General features: G+C 47.3%; 3 protein-coding genes and 1 long non-coding RNA gene across 8 annotated transcripts in view; 3 read left to right on the top strand and 1 right to left on the bottom strand.

The window, feature by feature from the left end:
- LOC128755352 (enhancer of polycomb homolog 1-like) overlaps positions 1-3240 on the top strand; it is a 28490-nt gene extending 25250 nt beyond the window's left edge. For both annotated transcript variants that reach the window (XM_053858687.1, XM_053858685.1), the window contains 2 exons: positions 52-448; positions 1430-3240. In XM_053858687.1, coding sequence (XP_053714662.1) covers positions 52-448; positions 1430-1502 — 470 coding nt within the window. In that variant the 3' untranslated portion in view covers positions 1503-3240. The remainder of the gene's footprint in view (positions 1-51; positions 449-1429) is intronic.
- LOC128755354 (tripartite motif-containing protein 16-like) overlaps positions 1-9812 on the top strand; it is a 52025-nt gene extending 42213 nt beyond the window's left edge. Inside the window, exon 2 of the mRNA XM_053858689.1 lies at positions 6094-9812. Coding sequence (XP_053714664.1) covers positions 6856-8478 — 1623 coding nt within the window. The 5' untranslated portion in view covers positions 6094-6855 and the 3' untranslated portion in view covers positions 8479-9812. The remainder of the gene's footprint in view (positions 1-6093) is intronic.
- A 3816-nt stretch (positions 9813-13628) lies between these two features.
- Positions 13629-15176, bottom strand: LOC128755480 (uncharacterized). Its single transcript, XR_008414127.1, has 3 exons — positions 15043-15176; positions 14156-14771; positions 13629-13841 (listed from the first exon to the last, which is right to left on the bottom strand). It is a non-coding gene; the product is annotated as an uncharacterized LOC128755480 (long non-coding RNA).
- Positions 14305-20335, top strand: part of kif9 (kinesin family member 9) — a 28737-nt gene continuing 22706 nt past the window's right edge. For 2 of the 4 annotated variants that reach the window (XR_008414126.1, XM_053859055.1), the window contains exons 1-5: positions 16279-16588; positions 16662-16765; positions 18666-18837; positions 18893-18996; positions 19061-19279. Coding sequence is in view for 3 of the 4 variants with exons in the window: in XM_053859055.1 (XP_053715030.1) it covers positions 16585-16588; positions 16662-16765; positions 18666-18837; positions 18893-18996; positions 19061-19279 (603 nt within the window). In the remaining variant the exon portion in view is untranslated. Of the gene's footprint in view, positions 14959-16277; positions 16589-16661; positions 16766-18665; positions 18838-18892; positions 18997-19060; positions 19280-20335 lie in introns of those variants that run through there. The other 2 variants (XM_053859057.1, XM_053859056.1) reach the window with 2 other exon arrangements.

The raw sequence follows: 20335 nt of genomic DNA, 5'->3' as shown, positions 1-20335 counted from the left end.
CAGAGCTCCAGATACTGGATTAACAACATCACATCTGCGTGTCCTCCTCAGGTGTGTTCAAAGGGTTACATCTGACCAGTCCGGCTCTCCACCAGACCAACCAGTCCACGCACACCTCCTCCTCCGCGCCCAATTTCCTGCAGGCCTCCATCAACTCCACCGCCCCTGCCCACGGCCCGACCACCCTCACCTCCACGCCCAGCGCCCACGCCACCGCTGCACTGGGACTCTTGGGCTGCAACGCCACCAGCAACACCAGTCCTGCTACCACTCAGGTCCTCATCGCCAACAACATCTGTCTGAGCGTCCCGTCGGCCGCCACCCTGGCGGGACGCCACCTCCCCCGGACCCTCGGCAATGTGACACCGTCTGCCTTAAAGCTCTCCGCCGCCACCAACCTGCAGATGCCCAAAGTCTCGGCAGCTTCTTCCATCGACATCGGCTCCAGGTGAGACGGGGCTGAAGCTTCTGTGCTGCTCTGAATCGATGCTGGAAATGTCTCCTCTCGTGTCTGCTCCTGTAATTGACCGCGATAAGAGTCAGGCTTTCAGCTCGGCCCCACCCCCAACCCATTCTCCTCCCAGCACACCATGTCAACGACAGACTTAAGTTGCTTTGTAGAACTATAGCTTTTTATAAAGACAAACATCTGGGTCAAACAAGAAACAGATGAACTTGCTGCTGTTGCCACACCTGAGACTGACCCTGATCAAAGGAATCATGATTCTTTCCTGTCCTCCAAGCTGAATGAACGTCTCATGTTCATCTTCTTTCATATATTTATGTGAGGTAAGCAACAGTTGTGGATCTGTTTTCTAAACTTTGACACATTCGTTCATTCAAACCAAATATATGAAGTCTTGCCTCTGGATTAAACTCACAGAACCACAGGAAAGTTGGTCCCTGTTAAGCTATTTTGCTCACACTAACCAAGTGCTGTGCGACCCCTGTCTCCCTGCACTCCTCAGAGCGGTTCACTGCACAGCACTGAGGAGCTTCGTGCCTAAGACAAGCAGAAATACTCAGATTAAAAAGCTACGAGTTTTGTGAACGATTGTATAAAGTTAAAGGGTCGAAACATCAGCAAATTTCAAACATATTCGGCAAACACAGTTTTCATGGAAACCAGAGTGATGACTCTACGTGTAGGACATGATACAGGCACTGGTGATGGTACATCCAGGGCGTCCTGCGGAGAGAAGCTTCTTCTGACTGATAGAGAGGGTAGTCTAGTCCTCAGCTGATGCTCGGCTCCAGACAGCACTTTCCTCTCCGCCGCCAGCACAGGCCCACCGGTGTGTTCAGGTGCATGGGAATCCCTCGTGCCGCCATAGACTAACAAAACGTTCTGGTGGTTCCTGAACCATGTCGCCGATGAACCCCTGTGCAAGCATCTGCTGACTGGTGTGTCTGACCTCTGCTCCTGCAGGGAGAACCACGAGGAGGACAAGAGCGCCCTCAGCAGTATAGCAGACAACACAGTGGCCATGGAGGTGACGTAGCGGGCCGGCCAGGACCCGGCCAGCGCGCCGTAGCACCGGAATGCAAAAGGGACCGCAGGACTCTGCTGCTCGCTCTCCTCCTCTCCCACTTTCTCATCTTCTCTTTGGTTACTGTCAAAGGTTTTAAAAGTAATCTGTATATTCTAAAAAAAAACAGAGGAAAAAAAAGGATGAAATGTGTACAGTGACGACATATTTGTAATATCCCGCGTGTATATACATATATCTATAACTTGAATACAGAACTGTCCATTTGTGATGTTTTGCACTTCAAAGGAAAAAAAAAACGCAAAGCCAAGCGAGTAGTGGCGAGCGGCGTGGGAGCTGTACAGTGGAGTCACGTCACGTCACGTGCATGGTGCGGCGCCTGCTGGTGGAGCTATTTATTGTGCCGTGTTTACAGCTTCTGTTCCTTCCGTTTGGAATCCTCTTCATTTGTACACTGTACCTTCGTTGGTTCCTGTGCTGTTGTAAATGTTAGCTAGCTCCTTCGGTATTTTTGCTATTCCGTGGACACAGAGCAGGTTCCCTCCTTCCCCCCTCCCCAAAGGTTTTATCTCGGGTCGCCACCGACCGTACACTACACGACTCGAGCGGCGGCGGCGGCGGCGGGCCGTTTCAGTCACGGCTTTTCATGTGGGATTTTGGCAATGACGTGTGAATGTAGTAGCTGCCGTGTGGGGGGGAAACAAGCCGCACGACTTGGCGAAAACTCCAGAGAAGCGAGCGTGACGCAGGCGCCGAGACAGGGTGGAGGCAGTGACGCAGCTCCCACCATCGCAACTGTTGAATCTCTTCATTTGAAATTGCAGCTTAAAGAGCTGCTGGAAAGCAGGCGTGAGGAAGACAAGTGAAGTGAGGGTCATGATGAAATGGGGAAAAAAAAAAAAAAGCTCTAGAAAGTTGAGGAGCTCCAGTTGCTGACGCGACGCTCCCTGGTGGACGCCGGCGTTATTGCGACGTGTGCTCAGTCTCGTAGTGTATGTGAGGAGCCCCCAACACGCTCACCCGCGCCCTCCCACCGGGAGGCTTCAGCTAACCATCCTGAACCAGAGTTCCCGAACAGGGTTGGAGTCTCTACCCAGAAGCCTTGGCTGCTTCTGATTAAAAGCACTATTTTTTTTTTTTTTCGCTGAATCTCCTCGATGGTTTTGATAAATGCTGCTTTTGTATTCGGTCTGGGGGTCATTTTTATGACCCCGCTGATATTGTTTTTTTTTTTTGTTTTTAAGACTTATTTTTGTATTCTGTTTCTTGTGGTAACGTTGACAGTGAAATTGGGTTCATTGACTTCATCCTTGTGTTGCGTGTCGGTGATGAGGGAGGTGAGCGGGCCGTCGTCGTGTTTTATCATTCCACTTTTTAAAAAAGAAAACATGTCAAAGAAGGGACGGAGCCATCGCCAGGGAACTCCGCTCCTCGTTTTTTAATTCTCTTTTGGTTTCAAGTGGAAAAAAAAAAACCAACAAGAATCTCCAGATGGCTGCGAGGCCAACAACCACAAGAATTGGGTGCCTTCCTTTGGGGGAAGAATTGTTCTCTCTTCTGTGAAGAGTCGGGCACAAAGGCAGCGTTACTTAGTAGTGCTTGGGCTCTTTGTGGATCTGATGCCCGCTCGGTCCAATGGCAGGATTTGTCCTTGAGGGTTACTTGTCCCACCTGGAGGCTGAAAAGACGAAAACAAATGTGACGGATCTCACTAAAATAAGACAATAAAGCCCAGGGCATTAAATGTGAAGCGCCTTGACTCGTGTGTCTTTTGAGTGTCCCAGTGAAACCAATGTCTTTTCATCATCGATGAAGACGGAGAAGCCAGTTACATGCCAGTTGGAGGTGGGGCTGTCTTTTTCAGTGCTATTTTTAATCTCAAATGCACTAAAGAATGAATTGCCATTGATGGCGAATGAATCCCTCGTCTGTATCTGTTCTTAATGTCACTTACACCTGAGAGGCCCTTCATGTTTCCAGTGCTGTGCTGTTTGCATGTTGTTGGGCCTCTGATGCGATTCTGACCAACGTTCTGAACAGGACCTGCTCTTTTGGCTTGTTGGAGGAAACCTGGGCCGCTGTGGTCTGGTTTCATGAAACGGTGTGGTGATTTTCAAAGGCCACCAGATGGCACTGTCTGCTGTAGAGTGTGTGGAGGAGGAACAAGTTGAATCCTTTCTAAACCAGGAGCTCCATCTAGTGGCCTCTGAAAGTTGGGACACTGTTTCAGGATGCCTCCACGACCAGTCACAGTCCTCAGGGGCCACATTCTTCCATGCGATTAATGTGAGGGGCCCTCTGGCCAAAACACTGCAGGATAAGAAGTTTTTTTTCTAGACATGACACACACACACAATCGTTTTAATTTTATTTTATTTTAACAGTTTCCTCTCCAGACAACAGAGAGGGTCTCTCTCTGTCTGTCAGTGCAGGAGTTCCTGCTCCACTGATCCCACTGATGCACCAGACACGTGGCAGCTAGGATGAGAACAACAACAACAACCATGGAGGAATCCTCCCTGAACCAAAGCAAACAAAAGCATCTGTTTGCTTTGGTACGGGGAGGTTTTTCACTACACAATGACCAGTAGTTTCCACCACTCTGGATGGACTTGAAATTCTTATACATAAACTGCGATTGAATCAATCAAATCACTAATTCTCCAAGTTGAATATTTTTTATTCAACTTAATCACACCCCATATATATATATATATATATATATATATATATATATATATATATATATATAGTGACAGGCATTGACGTCTCTATTTACTCAGAGGGACAGAAAACAATTTATTCTAGATCCAAAAAAGAAAGGATCATACAGACATGACCACCACCACCTTCTGACGTGGTGGATGCTGTTGCTTGGCAACGCTGGGCGTCAGCAATGATGATGGTCGTGACCGGAATTTGAGGTCCAGCTCTGTCAAGAAGAGACGCCGTCTGTCAGAGACTCGAAGCGGATGGTGTCGATGCTGGGGTCTGAGCAATGTTCGCAGCGGCGATGCGACAAATGGCGTCACAAGTGGGATGGCTTGTGGAAAAAAAAAATGATCGAGAAGGAGCGAAGGGAGCAACCGGAGACGAGGAGTCGCTCGCACACCTGCCGCTGGTTGCACTGTGAGGCGATGCATAATGAGCTGGAGGCTGCGGGATGTTTAAAGGAGTCACAAGTGGACCTCTGTTCTTTCCCGACAACACCTGCCTCACCCCCTCCCCCTCCATATCCCCCGGCTATAGACCTCTGTGTGTGTCCTCATCATTAGCATTGAAGCACACAAGCCCAACACGTGCTAATGCAACAGATAAGTGCTAATGGCAGTGGAATTCAGGCGCTAAGCTAACCCAAGTGCTAATGCCACTGCAGTGCGCACACGCCACGTAGCTTCTGTTCAACCTCACACATGACATGATTCCATTTTCTTGTTCGCCTCAGACAAACATACCTGGGCGTGACCATGTCACAAGACCTGTCATGGTCACGCCACATCAACCAGACCGTGAAGAAGGCCAGGCAGCATCTCCTCTTCCTCCGTCGCCTCAGAGACTTCAACCTCCCTGTCAAGGTGCTGAGGAACTTCTACATCTGCACTATTGAAGGCGTCATGACTGGGAGCATCACCACCTGGATGGGTAGCTGCACTAAACAGGACTCATTGGCTCTGAAGAGAGTAGTCCGCTCGGCTTCCAGACCTGCAGGACACCTACACCAGACCATGCAGGTGGAGAGCTCGGAGGGTCCTCGGTCAACCCCACCACCCTGGACTTTCTCTTTTCTTCATCCGGCTACTCAACCAAGTCGCACAACCAGGTGTCACACTGTCACTTTACATATTTTTATTTATGCACTTATGACTTCATTTTTACTTTGCACTGTTGTTTCATACTGCCGTTTCTATAATTCATTATTGTTATCATAGTGAGCATCCTGTGTGCCCACTTCTTTTTCTGTTATTGGATGCAGGGACACAAAGAATTTCACGGTGCGTTGTACCGCGTACAGCTGTATGTGTGACAAATAAACCTCTTGAATCTTGACACATCAACCGCCCGGCCCAGGGGCCACTCGCGGCCCTCGGAGAGAGAATTCCTGTGGCCCTCAGTGTCTCGCCTGCGCAATGAAGGATGAAACAGGTCTTCAGTACACAGAATATAAACATGTTCCCTGACTAGTTTCCGGGCTGACAGCGCGTAGTGAGCGCTGGTTGTTTGGTTACGGGGCTCCTCACAGGGGCGGAGGTTTGGATGGGCGGAGTCTGAGCGGTAAAGGCTCATTTATCCAGCCAATGAAAACAGTAGCTGCTGATGTGTTCCACAGGGTCGAGATGTAGAGAGTCAGAAACAGTCTGGAGAGAGGAGTGTAATATATTGATATCCTTACTTAGTTCCGGTATTTAGTGAAGATTGTTCTGTGGGTATTGTTGAATATGTTGTTATTACGGTGCTGTATAATTGTGAGGTGGCGCACGTAAGGTACGTACGCTGCGGCACTAGAGTTACGCTATATAATAAAGAAACGTGCAAGTTACGTCCACACGAGTCTCCGTCTCTTTCGGATAAGAGCCAGTAAAACGGAACTTGAAGATATTACAAGGTGGATCTGGAGGTCAGCCATGTTTCTTTACCTCCGCCGCGTATAGTGTTCGGGTGACGCCGCTTTTTACGTCCCTCAATTCTACATTTCCATCATGAGGATCTGGACATTTAGGAATGGATTCAGGATCCTTCACGTCCGAGTCACGACCCTCCACCGCGTGTGTGTGGCTTGCTGACGTCATGTCGTGATAAAACTGCGGGGACAAGGTGAGAATCGAGGGTCACCAGTGATGTGTTCGATCTGACCAGTTCAGAACAATAGACGCGAGCTTGAAACAGGCCCTGCTGTCTCCTCTGCCTTTTGACGACAAAGAACATCACGGACGTGGTTCAAGTACAGGAAGCAAGAGCTTGAAATGGCCGTCTGAACAAAAAGAGTAAAATAATCTGCAGGACGATGAACAGGAAATATGAAAATGGAGCAGAGTTTATTTCATGAAAAATGAATTTGGATTGATGATGCTACAAAATAAATGATTATGGATTGTATAAATGTTTGTGTTTCGCAGTAGGAGCCAGAAGAAATGTTGGAAAGTCCAAACAAAATGAAAAGAAACCAGTCCGATACGCGCTGGCTCATTGTGTTGTTGTTGTCTGGCGCCATCTGGTGGCCATTAAACATCAGCTCACGTTACTGTGTGAGTGGAACTGCTATTTTTATTTGACAGAATCATCACGTGGTTTCCAGGAACTGTGGCAGAAGGAGGAAGCAACAGTTAAGTTTCAGTTCCGAGTCTGAAGCCAGTTAGTCATCAGTGAAATGGAGGCCAGAGTCGATCTGAAGAGAGACTCTTTCTTCTGTTCCATCTGTCTGGATCTACTGAAGGATCCAGTCACTCTCAACTGTGGACACAGCTTCTGTCAGGTCTGTGTTGATGGTTACTGGGACTCAGAAGGTGAGAGGAACATCTGCCAGTGTCCTCAGTGCAGACGGACCTTCACCCCGAGGCCTCTCCTGCAGAAGAACGTCATGTTAGCAGAGTTAGTGGAGGAGCTGAAGAAGACTAGACTCCAAGCTGCTGACCTCTGCTATGCTGGACCTGAAGATGTGGCCTGTGACTCCTGCACTGGGAGGAAGCTGAAAGCCCTCAAGTCCTGTCTGCTGTGTCTGACCTCTTACTGTGAGCAACACCTCCAGCCTCATCTAGAAGCTCCGGCCTTCAGGAGACACAAGCTGGTCCAGCCGTCCAAGCAGCTCCAGGAGATCCTCTGCCCTCAACACGATGAGGAGAAGAAGATGTTCTGTCGTACTGATCAGCAGGTCATCTGTCACCTCTGTGCTGTGGACCAACACAAAGACCATCACATTGTCTCGGCCGCAGCAGAGAGAAGAGAGCGAGAGAAAGAGGTGGATCAGAGTCGAGGAAGGATCCAGCAGAGGATCCAGGAGAGACAGGAAGGGCTGAAGCTGCTTCAGCAGGAGCAGAAGACCATCAGAGACTCTGCTGATAAAGCAGTGAAGGACAGTCAGGTGATCCTCCAGCAGATGATCCAGGACCTCCAGAGAAGAATGTCTGATGTGGAGCAGCAGATCAGATCCCGGCAGGAGACTGAAGCCACTGGAGTCCGAGGACTTCAGGAGCAGCTGGAGCAGGAGATCGCTGAGCTGAAGAAGAAGGATGCTGAGCTGCAGCAGCTGTCACTCACCGACAGTCACTTGGTCTTTCTCCAGAACTGGTCCTCAGTCTCAGAGGTCAGTGAGGACACGCTCTCCTCCAGGACCCACGTCCGTCCTCACTGCTGCTTTGAGGAAGTGTCAGCAGCCGTGTCAGCCAGCAGAGAGCGACTCCAGGACCTTCTGAGAGACACCTGCACCAACATCTCACTCATGCTCAAGCCACAGACCAGAGCTGAGTTCCTCAGGTTCTCACAGGACATCACTCTGGATCCAAACACTGCTCACTCATGGTTGTTGTTGTCTGAAGGAAACAGGAAAGTGAGAGACATGGGGAAAGATCAGTCTCCTCCTCCTCATCCAGACAGATTCATCGATAACGCTGAGGTCCTGAGTAAAGAGCCTCTGACTGGACGTTGTTACTGGGAGGTGGAGAAGATAGGAATAGTTATAGTAGCAGTCTCATACAAGAACATCAGCAGATCATGGGAAGAAAGTGAATTTGGATGTAATGACAAATCTTGGTCTTTATGGTGTCACGACTCTGGTTGTTTATTCACACACAACAGCATCAGAACTCAAGTCTCCACAGCTCCATCCTCCAGAGTGGGAGTGTACCTGGATCACTCTGCAGGTCTTCTGTCCTTCTACAGCGTCTCTGAAACCATGACCCTCCTCCACAGAGTCCACACCACCTTCACTCAGCCTCTACACGCTGGAGTTGGGCTTGGGAATAAATCGTCTTGTGAGTTCCTGAAGCTGAACTAGAGAACAGTGTGAGCTTGTGTATTTGTTTATTTCAGTCCAGCGATGATCTGTTTATCACTTTAAATGTGCAAATACCTGAAGGGCGATATATAAAATGTCCTTGTGCATGATTTTCATGTTGTGATTATTGTGAGTTTCCCCCCCATTATCTTTGGCTGCATGTCTCTCTGGACAGTTCCATGAAATGCATCTGACTGAGGTCATCTCTCTGTGTTATTGTGTGTTGCTGCGTCTTCTCTCTTGTGTAGACACTTGCTGTATATACTGGAAAATCGAAAATATTATAACCAAGCTTTACACTTATTATGAGCACTTATTGAACCTGTATGCTTTGCACTTTTGAACTTACAAGCAGGGCATGCTCTAACCTCAGGGTGAACTTGTAAGCAGAACATGTTTTTAAGCCGAGCTTGCGATTATAGTTAACACTTAGAAGAAACGTTGTATTAATAGAACATTGTGGTCTTCACTTAGAACATAAGTTACATTTATCAAAACAATGAAACTAACACTCAGCATGTTCAATGAATCTAAAACATCTGCATAAGACATAAGGGGTGTCTCTAATGAAGTTAAAACTTTCCACTAAGGACGACAGCTAGAACACGTAATGAAAATTAAAACTTTCCACTGAAGATGACAAGAACACGTCACCCATTAATGACGCATTGGGGGATTGTTTATTGAAATCAGCAATGTTGCTATAAAGGTCTAGGATAAACTGACCTCTCGCTCTCGCTCTTGTTCCACGCTTTTGGCTTCATCCGTTTGCTGTAAGGTCTTGTATCTTAACTTGGGACGGTGCTCTTGCTCTTGCTCTTAGGCCATTTGATTTAACTCTTTTTGTTGTTCTCTTATGGTTTTTATTATTGATTGGTTGATTTTTATGATTAATTCTTTTGACTTAATCTCTTTTATTGCATATACTTTGAATATATTTTTTAGGATCTTTGACTTAATCCTTTTTATTGTGTATGCATTTTGATTATATGATTTTTTGACATTTATGTATGTGCACTAGCGTCTGGCGGTGCCTTTGACTTGGTTGGGTATTAGCGTCTGGCAATACCCTTGAGTTTATTGATGTTTATTGATTTTATTGTTTTTATTATCCTTTTTTGAATTTTATTGTTTTATTACCCTTTTATCATTTTTGTATTGAATTTGATTCTTTATTGATTTTACTGTTTTGTTATCCTTTTTATCAATTTTTTGGAGAAATACTTTTGACATAAAAACAAAATAAAACTGAGTACGAATTAAGTACTGAAAAGGCACAACGGCATTGATCCCTGACTACTAAAGAATCGACTGGCTCCTGTACTACCATCAACTGGGTTATAGGTGAGTTAATGCTGGATTGAATTAATGTTTGATTCCCTTTCCTGTGCACATGTAGTGAATGTCTCGACTGGTAGCATTATTCCATCCTGAATTATTATGTCAATGATAAAGTGGTAGTTCAGAAGGCTGAGGTAATATTTTATTTAAGGAATGGATTGAGGATCCGATCATGAGTCCCTAAACGAAGCTAAGTAAAGAGACTACGGTAGAAGGTGTAGCATTGTAAGGTCAAGAACCTGTTTCTTAACAGGTCGGGCTAATTAAATAACCCGCTCAGTGAAGCGCCGACACTACTCACTAATATAATAAGGTATAGTTGATATGCTTATTATAGTTTTAGAACCGTGTCTGCAACAAGAGGCTGACTGAGTTGACCACACGAGGGGCCCTTTACCAGAGAGGCAAAGGGAGGTAGTGTACTCAGAACTCGGGACGGCTTATGTTATAGCCAATTACCCTGTACACAAAACCTTGAAATCCAAACCCGAGCGACAACACTGTCAGTGGATGTTTGTGTCACTGTCATGTGAAGTGAGAGGAAGCTGGACTGTGAACACGTCAGTGTGAGTCTCACAGAAGTGGAGGACTTGTGTTCAGGTGATGGTGAGGAGGGTGTTGTGTTCAACAGTCGGCCATGTTGTGCTGTGCGCAGTATTTTGGATTTGAGGGACGTTCACATGAAGCGCTTCAGTTTTAGCTTCAGAAAATCTAGTTTTGATGGAGCAATGTTTCCCCTGGATCTGAGCAGCAGCTTTCACGCGTGTGGAGAAGAGTTGGAGGTTTGGATGGAGCCATGTGAGGGGACATGAGTGGCACTGGAAGGATGACTCAGATACACATGTGCATGAAGAATCTAGTGTGAAAATGGTGAATGGCAGCAGGATCAGAATGTACATCACAATAAAAAGGTTTTTGGTTCGACCCTGTGCTTGTTTGACTTTTGTGTGTTTCCCATCCATCTTCTCCTGCCTCCCTGAGGTCGGGTCGTGGGGGCAGCAGCTGCAGCACAGAAGCCCAGTGTTTCCAGGACCAGTGACTTCAGAGTCATTCTCCTCTCTGTGACTCTCGGATCTAAACCTACATTGATGTATTTAGTTCCATCTGTGGACATCATGACTTTATTCTCCTCATGGTCCAAAGTCAACTCTCAGTGACGTCAGCAGCCTGTTGACCTGGTCACCATGGCAACCATCATTTCCAAGAATCCCTCAGCTGGTTGAAGGAAGTGTGAAAACAGGTGGAACCAACAGGTGGGACCAGATTCCAGCAGCATCAGTCATCAGAGTCACGTCACTGTTGATTTCCTTGTTCAGGTGTGAAGAGCAAACTCAACAATGCAGACGTGTTCAAGTGTCCCAGAGTCAGTGGAGGGTCAGAGGTGAGGAGGCCAAATCAGGGCTGTTGTTTGGGAAAGACAGTTGTGTCTCACACAGTGGTCCTCAATGATTCAGGAGCCACATCCTCACGCTGCACGACAGCAGCTGGGAGTCACATGGCAACATGGAGAGGTGGGAGGGTTGAACACTAAAGGAAACCAGCTCTGCTCTGACACACACACAGCTCCATCACATGACTCGTCTGGACAGAGACGCAGCAGGCAAAGAACACACAGTCGACCGTAATCGACCCTGAAGTTAGTCGACGAGTCGTGATGTCATCGTTCTTCATGAGAGGAGAAATCCCTGAGGCTCCGGAACCACAGCCACCTAAAAACCTTTTGGGATGGATAGGACACATCAAAGGACACATCATAGGACAGATGCCTTCCACACCACATTTTCAGCAAATAAAATGAAACAAAACATTTACATACATTTTTTATGAGATAAGATCAGATTTGATTCAATGTCTTTTTGTATTTATTTAAACTCTATTTACAACACTAGAGTCAGTCATGTTGGCATGTTCGTCAGCCTGTACACATTATACGCTGAGTCGTCAAAATAAGCCTTGGTTGCAGCCCCACAGGAAGTAATGGGGGAGTGAGAAGGTTCCCAGATGAAACAGAGGCCACCAACTCAGCTCTGAAGCTCATGTCCAACCAACCCTGAAGCTTGATCCGTCGGCTCTGTCAATAACGTCTCTATCATCTATGATGTTCTTCCCACTTTGAAAGATTCCTCTTGAGAAAGAAGGCAGATCTACTGCCCTCTGCTGGTCTGTCACTGTGTCTGAACTAGCAACACCATGCTAGTTTATCTCCGGAGAGTTAGCGACACTGAACAGCAGCGCTAACGTTCACTCACCAGGTGCAAACAAGGCTCGACTCATCTGTATGAGTTGGATGGTCGAGTCATTTCCCTCAGTTTCAGTCTGTGGATTTGATCTGCAAACATCAACAGGTTCAGCTCTGATTCAAGTTTCAATGTACGACAGTAAAACAAGCGCTGACTCATTGTACACACTGATGCACTTCAGATTATTGAAGCTCTCTCTCACATGAGGCAGCAAACTGAACCAACGTGAGGCCCGTGGGCCAAAGAGGCCCCTCAAGTGCAGGAGTCCGACCCTGGGGAGGAGTCAACGGCATCAATGTCCACATCAACTTTCCTTCAGAGAGACTCACTCAGTCATCAGCAGAAGACTGAAGCAGAGAAAATAAATGTGGCTGATGTTTGAGCTCGAGAGACGAATCAGCGTCGAGGAGAAGTGAGTTGAACAATGCGATCACCATGGCAACGATCAAAGCTCCGCCCCACCATCATTTACAGGAATCCCAAAGTTGTTTCAAGGAAGTGTGAAAATGGGTGGAACCAACGGGTCGGAGCAGATTCCTGCAGGATCATGTGACTCAGCACTTTGAGTGTGTTATTTTTGTTGGAAGGTTCATCAGTTGTGAACCGTCAGTGAAATGGAGAGGACCAACGTTGATCTGCAGAGAGACTCTTTCTCCTGTTCCATCTGTCTGGATCTACTGAAGGATCCAGTCACTCTTCCCTGTGGACACAGCTTCTGTCAGGTCTGTGTTGAAGGTTACTGGGACTCAGAAGGTGAGAGGAACATCTGCCAGTGTCCTCAGTGCAGACGGACCTTCACCCCGAGGCCTCTCCTGCAGAAGAACGTCATGTTAGCAGAGTTAGTGGAGGAGCTGAAGAAGACTGGACTCCAAGCTGCTGACCTCTGCTATGCTGGACCTGAAGACGTGGCCTGTGACTCCTGCACTGGGAGGAAGCTGAAAGCCCTCAAGTCCTGTCTGGTGTGTCTGACCTCTTACTGTGAGCAACACCTCCAGCCTCATCTAGAAGCTCCGGCCTTCAGGAGACACAGGCTGGTCCAGCCGTCCAAGCAGCTCCAGGAGATCCTCTGCCCTCAACACGACGAGGAGAAGAAGATGTTCTGTCGTACTGATCAGCAGGTCATCTGTCACCTCTGTGCTGTGGACCAACACAAAGACCACCACATTGTCTCGGCCGCAGCAGAGAGAAGAGAGCGAGAGAAAGAGGTGGATCAGAGTCGAGGAAGGATCCAGCAGAGGATCCAGGAGAGACAGGAAGAGCTGAAGCTGCTTCGGCAGGAGCAGAAGACCATCAGAGACTCTGCTGATAAAGCAGTGAAGGAGACTCGAAAGAACCTCCAGCAGATGATCCAGAACCTCCAGAGAAGAATGTCTGATGTGGAGCAGCAGATCAGATCCCGGCAGAAGACTGAAGCCGCTGGAGTCCGAGGACTTCAGGAGCAGCTGGAGCAGGAGATCACTGAGCTGAAGAACAAAGATGCTGAGCTACAGCAGCTGTCACTCACCGACAGTCACTTGGTCTTTCTCCAGAACTGGTCCTCAGTCTCAGAGGTCAGTGAAGACACGCTCTCCTCCAGGACCCACGTCCGTCCTCACTGCTGCTTTGAGGAAGTGGCAGCAGCCGTGTCAGCCAGCAGAGAGCGACTCCAGGACCTTCTGAGAGACACCTGCACCAACATCTCACTCATGCTCGCGCCAGAGCCCAAGACCAGAGCTGAGTTCCTCAGGTTCTCACGGGACATCACTCTGGATCCAAACACTGCTCACTCACAGTTGTTGTTGTCTGAAGGAAACAGGAAAGTGAGAGACATGGGGAAAAAACAGTCTCCTCATCATCATCCAGACAGATTCAGTTATTCCGCTGAGGTCCTGAGTGAAGAGCCTCTGACGGGACGTTGTTACTGGGAGGTGGAGTGGAGAGGAAGAGCTGTCATAGCAGTCTCATACAAGAACATCAGCAGATCAGGAAGAGAAAGTTTATATGGATATAATGACAAATCTTGGTCTTTATGGTGTCACGACTCTGGTTCTTCATTCACACACAACAGCATCGTAACTCAAGTCTCCACAGCTCCACCCTCCAGAGTGGGAGTGTACCTGGATCACTCTGCAGGTCTTCTGTCCTTCTACAGCGTCTCTGAAACCATGACCCTCCTCCACAGAGTCCACACCACCTTCACTCAGCCTCTACACGCTGGAGTTTGTGTCTGGTCCTCGTCCTCCTCATGTGAGATCCTGAAGCTGAACTAAACCACAGTGTGAGTTGTGTCTCACAAACTCTTCCTGCTGGTTGTTGACTTCTTTCCTCTCCAGCAGTGTGTTTGTGTCCTTCTCTGTGTCATTGTTGTTGGGGTGGAATTTTCTGGAGAAAGTGGATTGATGATGATGATGCAACTGAGCTGCCACCAGGGGTCGCCAGTGACGCTGTGCCTGACACACTTGGACTCGGTGGTGGGTGGAGCAGTTTTTATAACGTGCCACAGCACGTAATCACGCTGAGATTCGCGTCACACGCATTGTTTTGAAACTTTACGGCTTGTCAATAAAGTTGACCTGAAATGAAAAAAAAAAGGACCGCTCTGACAGCTTCAGTGGTGACGTCTGCAACCACTCGGTGCACATGCGCAGAACTGACCCATGTCATTGGTGACGCTGGACTGAACCATTTGGTGAAGACCGGCGGGGGGAGTTGACTCTGCACGTTAGCTTTTTGCTAAAAGCAAGAAAAGACATATACATGATATTACGATCACAATGAATAATCATTGATGTCATGTGATATGAAATTTAGATTCCTATCCCCACTTTTGCCAGATATCGCCGCCCCTATGGGTGGAAGTAGCGCAACCATAGACATGTGTTATAGCTCGACGGCCGGAAGGCGAACAACACGACTTCCGGTGAGTAGATTTGCTCAAATGAAGCTTCTGCCTTGTGACACTCACAACACCCTTAATATTTATGAATAAATACATGCACCGTACCCTTTTTTGTACCAGGAAGTCCAGCTGTTTGAGCAAATGTCTCCTCCATTTAAAATACAATTGTAATCACGATACATTCCATTATTCTTTGGAAATATTATTAAGAAACGGTGTGGTTTGTATGTTCAATGAAGTCTATTCTTTACTTTTTAAACATGAGCGAGCGAAGGCGGAGCTGTGACGTCTTGAAGGAGAAGCTTTACGACACTAGAGGTCGCTGCTGTGCACATGGAGCGAAGAGACTGTTGGACACACAGAAGAGCAATAGCTTCTGTATATTCTATACTATATATATCAATATATATATATAGATATATATAGTGGTGCCTCGGTTTTCGAACGTCCCAGAATTCGAACAAATCGGAGTTCGAACAAAAAAATTCAAGATTTTTTGGCTTCGGATTTTGAACAAAAATCCTGAACTCGAACGCCCCTAAAATAAGCCGGAAAAACCATAAGGTGCGCGGACCGATCAGCTGACCCACGACGCGCTTTGTTATTGTGTATAACGCAGCCTCTGTATGCAGACGTGTCCCGTTAGCTCCATTTACTGACTGTTTTTTCTTCATATTGAGGTGTAAAACCTTTCCTGTCTCCACACTGGACCGTGGTAGAGTGTCACAGGGGAGGTGCTGGAGCGCTCACTCCAGGGTTTGATGTCCTGTTGTGGGCTGGAGCTGGGACAGGGATGAGGCCAGTCTGGGACAGAGCGTGACTTGCTTTATGACTTTGTCACAGCCAAACTGCACAGAAGCGCACATTCAGAGCTGGACACGCACCGGGCACCTCTTCACTTCTGGAGAGACCTCACTCACTCGGCAACCCCTCCCACATGCAGCGGCCACACACATAGAGGAACAGCCACCTGCAGCAGACGCTCTACATTCACTCCTACAAAAGACTATTTTAAGGCTTGGAACGCATTAGTTTTTTTTCCATTCATTGTCATGGGAAAAATCGATTCAGATTTTGAACAATTCGCTTCTCGAACAGCCGTCTGGAACGGATTGTGGTCGAGAACCGAGGTACCACTGTATATATATGTATATATATATATATATATATATATACATATATATATATATATATATATATATATATATGAGCTCCTGTCTTGTGATGACATTTTTGAAAGTTATTTTCAATATAATTTATGTATTCATTTATTAGAACTAATATTATAGTGTTAATTTCTCTTAAATCTCTGACATATCTATCAACAGCTGTGGTGGAAGATAAAAAACGAGCCAACATAGGAAATAGTGAATATTTTAAACCAACCATCACAAAATTGAATTCAGAATGTAATGACTGATTCCTGTGGGTCACAGAGGGACTGAAGGTCGATGAAGGTGGAGGACTTGCTGCGGCTGATGGGGAAGCTGTATTTGCCTTTGATTGTCTTTGTTACAAATACACAAGCGCATCAGCAGCGCTCTTTAGCGTCGTCCCCTCGGAGACTATAAGTACGGCCGACTTGAATTTCAGAAGAGAATCATTCAAGGGTGGAAGTTGTGATCCAAGTTGCATCAGGCTGGTTAAATGAGTGCGTTTCACACACCTTGTGTCGAAGCTTTCCCAAATCTCCTCAGACTTGTGATGCTCTTGTGTCGGTGCAGGCAGAGTCGATCCCAAACCTGGCAGCGCGGTTCAAGTGTTTGTGCGGATCCGACCAACGGCCAACTTCGCCAGAGATCTCATCGAGTGTCTTCCAGATGGACGGGTGAGTTTTCGGTCTGCTGCGATAAACTCCTCACGAGAGACCTCTTCTCTCCGCGCGTCACCATCATCTGTCCACCTTGTTCCACCGGCACCGTCCAAGACGTCGTAAAATTGGGTTTGAATTCTACTTTTATAAATATGAAAACACAAACACAGTATTAGCTTTAGATTGCTTTAAATAATGTCAATAAAATGTTGTTACGATCCTCTAAAAATGTGTTTGGCGGACGAGGTGGATGCTGCGAAAGAGGTACTGAGGCGAACCTCTGGTGTGAAACAGGACGGGAAAGATTTTCACGATTCTGCTTCACTATTTGGTTCCTTATCCATTGTCAATGTGAAAAAAGGGCAGCTGACTTGGTATCAATAGATGTGGGGTTCAGATGAGAGCAGTTCCATTCATGATGTGACTCACTGACACTGTTTATAAAGAGTCAAATCAGAATCAAAGAGGAGGTTTTTAAACTTGTTCGGTTCACTGTGTTGCACCAATGACAAGGGAACTTGAGTCACTGTCCTGTAGAGCTGAAAAAGCGGGGTGGATTTAGCATCAGAGGAACAGGACTGAGTCTGATCTGGAACAGAAATGAAGCCTGTGACGCCTGAACCATGGAACACTTCTGTCCAACTGAGGTCTATATTGGTCCATGTGAGCAGTTTCAAACATCTCCTCTCATAGATCTGCTCATCCAGCTTCAACGCTCTGATCTGCATGACATTATAAACATCTGAGATGATGCGTTCAGTGTTGCTGCTGAGTCTGGTTCTGGTTCTTCTCATGGGTGCAGGACGACCCCAGCTGCTTCCTGAGGAGACAGACTGGGACACTTGGCTCCATCACTGTGAAAACAAGCTCAGTAGCAGATCTGACCTGGGTGACATCATTCAAAACAAATCCAGTTCCTCTGACAACAGTTAGCGCCATGCTAACCCTCAACGTAGCTGCTAGCTCAGGAGTGTCCACTGATCCAACACTCCTCCATCATGAGACCATGATGTGGAAGGGGTTCGGTCCTGAAGCTGCATCGTCTCTGCAAACCAAACCAGGCCTCATGAGGCGCTTCACCGGGTTAACATTTCTGAACGGTTCTGGAGAATCTGACAATGTTGTTCTGAATAGGAACCGGTTCTCAATGCTCAATCCCTATTGATGAGGCATCATGAAACAGTGTCCTCATTTTCAGAGGACACTAGATGGTGCTCTTGGTTTAGAAATGATGTGAGGCTTCATTGAATGAGTTGTTCAAGTCCAAACATTTTACAGCAGACAGCGCCATCTGGTGGCCTCTGAAAATGAGGACACCACTGTCAAGCCCGCACCAAATCTTGCCCATATACTTCGCATATTATGGCATAAAAGGACAAATCCGTTTGATGCTTCAGCCTTTCATTAGGCTCCACATCACTATATAATATATTACAAAATTTCAGATTTTTCTGATTCTGATCAAGCATTTTCCAAATAAAGGTCCTCTGAAAATTCTCATATGGAATCAAATGTATTTTCAAAGGACCTTTATTCTGAAAGTTAAAGATCGTATCAAAGTTCCTGTGGGTCTTCATCTAGTAGACTGTCAGTTTCATGAGTCGACGAGTTGTGGCCTCATTGTTCTCTTAGCACAATCTGCCTTCAGAGGACGAGCGGTTGAGGTTATGTGACCATCACACAAATAGTGTCCCACGAGCCCTGGAGTCCACAGAAGAAGGTGGTATGTCAGGATGTCTCCTGGACGGCTTCCTGTCTCAACTGGGAGGGGGCCCCGGGGCAGCCCCAGGAGAGACTTGGGCTCTAGTTGCACCTCACGTTTGTTCAAGGGATCGTAGGATTTCAACGCTCCGTCCCTGTGTCTCATGTGACTCAGGATAAGGAAAGAACAAATCCAGGTCTGTTTGCTCCTCAGACCCTCAACATCTACCAGAAGAAAGACCCCCGGAGACTCCATGACCTCAAGCACAACCTTCAAAGCTCCTGGTCGTTCCCGCTGGAGGGCATCCTTCACAACATGTCGCAGGCGGACGTGTACGGCCAAGTGTGCCGGCGGGTGGTGGCGGGAGCCCTGAGCGGCTACAACGGTGAGAGGCCGGTCCCGCGCCGAGTGCGCCTCATCAACTCCTCGTCCTCCGCCAGGTACCGTGGTGTGTTTCGGGCAGACGGGAGCTGGAAAGACCTTCACCATGACGGGGCCCTTGGACTACGAGCAGAGGGGGCTGATCCCCCGAGCTCTTGAGGAGGTGACCGACTCACCATCATCATCACCTGACCTCTCTGTCCCAGTGACCGTCCTCTTGTCTGCAGGTGTTCCAGGAAGTGGGCCGGAGGATTGAACACGCCTTCTCCGTGCACCTGTCCTACCTGGAGATCTACAACGAGACCCTGGTGGACCTGCTGGCGCCTCCGCAGGCCGCGCCGGTGGACATGGTGATGACTGAAGATCCTGGCGGAGGCGTGCACGTCAAGGGTCTGTCTCTGCATCTGGTGCACAACGCCAATGAGGCCATGCAGCTGATGTTCATGGTCAGTCTGGCACCTTCTCGAGACACAACTCTCTCTGTCAAAACTTCACACCTGCTTGAAAAGTGTCGATCCCAGCCTGGTGAGCTCATACTGACACGTGTCTTGAGCAATGTTCCCTCTAATCTTTCATGTGTGCGAGCAAACACACAAACTCTCTGAGCGACCGGTTGTCATCGTTTATCAGAGTCAAAAACAGTCCTGCACATTTAGCTACTTGCACAAGTCCCACTGAGGAAGGGAAACTCTGCGAAATTTAAAAATAAAAGGCAGCGATAAAATTGTCTCTGAAATGTATAGATTATTGTGTATTTGTTCAACAGAGAAACCATGTAATATATTCGAAATATACTGGACATCTAGAATCTCTGAATGCAACAAGTAGACTGACTCTTGTCATTGAAGTCACATTACACAAGTGAAGGATATGAAAACAACTCTGACAAATATTTCTCCTTTCTCAAACGGATTGACAAGTACAGAACAGCTGGTAGAAGAGTCGGCTATTTGCCATTTGTGTGAATTCTGACTTCGAAGACTGAGAATTCTGCCTTTTTTGTTTTCCTCACTGTCTCTAATCCTCTTCAGCAGATAAGGCTCAGGAACACATCGAGTGCGAGACTTGATTTTGTCCCTTTGAGGCTGCCGTATTCTTGGACCGCTGGTCATGGATCAGTGAGTCTGTGTGGATCAGGCTCACATGAAAGAGGAAGAGGCTTCTCTCACTGACTAAACTGTTACTTACGGTCCTCTCTCGCTCGCGTCTCTCCCTCCCTCCTGACTGGCTCAGTGCATGCGCATATTTTGACCAACCACGAGCCACTTTAAGAGAAAGCAGCTCTTCCATTTCAAAAATTTCATGACGTTAGCTCATCTACCGGCTGTTGGCTCCATTGTGTACACAGCCGTGTGTCAGGTACAAAAAGTGTGATTCATTTGCGATTAATCGCGAGTTGACTGTGGCGCGCTTCATCATCAGTAAAATCGACAGCCTTATAAGTAATAGAATAAATCTGAGTGAAAGCAGTGTCTTTCAGACTCACGAGGGTCGCAGAGGGT

This window comes from Synchiropus splendidus, chromosome 3 (assembly GCF_027744825.2).
Source record: "Synchiropus splendidus isolate RoL2022-P1 chromosome 3, RoL_Sspl_1.0, whole genome shotgun sequence".
Taxonomy (NCBI): Eukaryota; Metazoa; Chordata; class Actinopteri; order Syngnathiformes; family Callionymidae; genus Synchiropus; species Synchiropus splendidus.
This window is presented reverse-complemented; position numbering and strand designations above follow the sequence as displayed.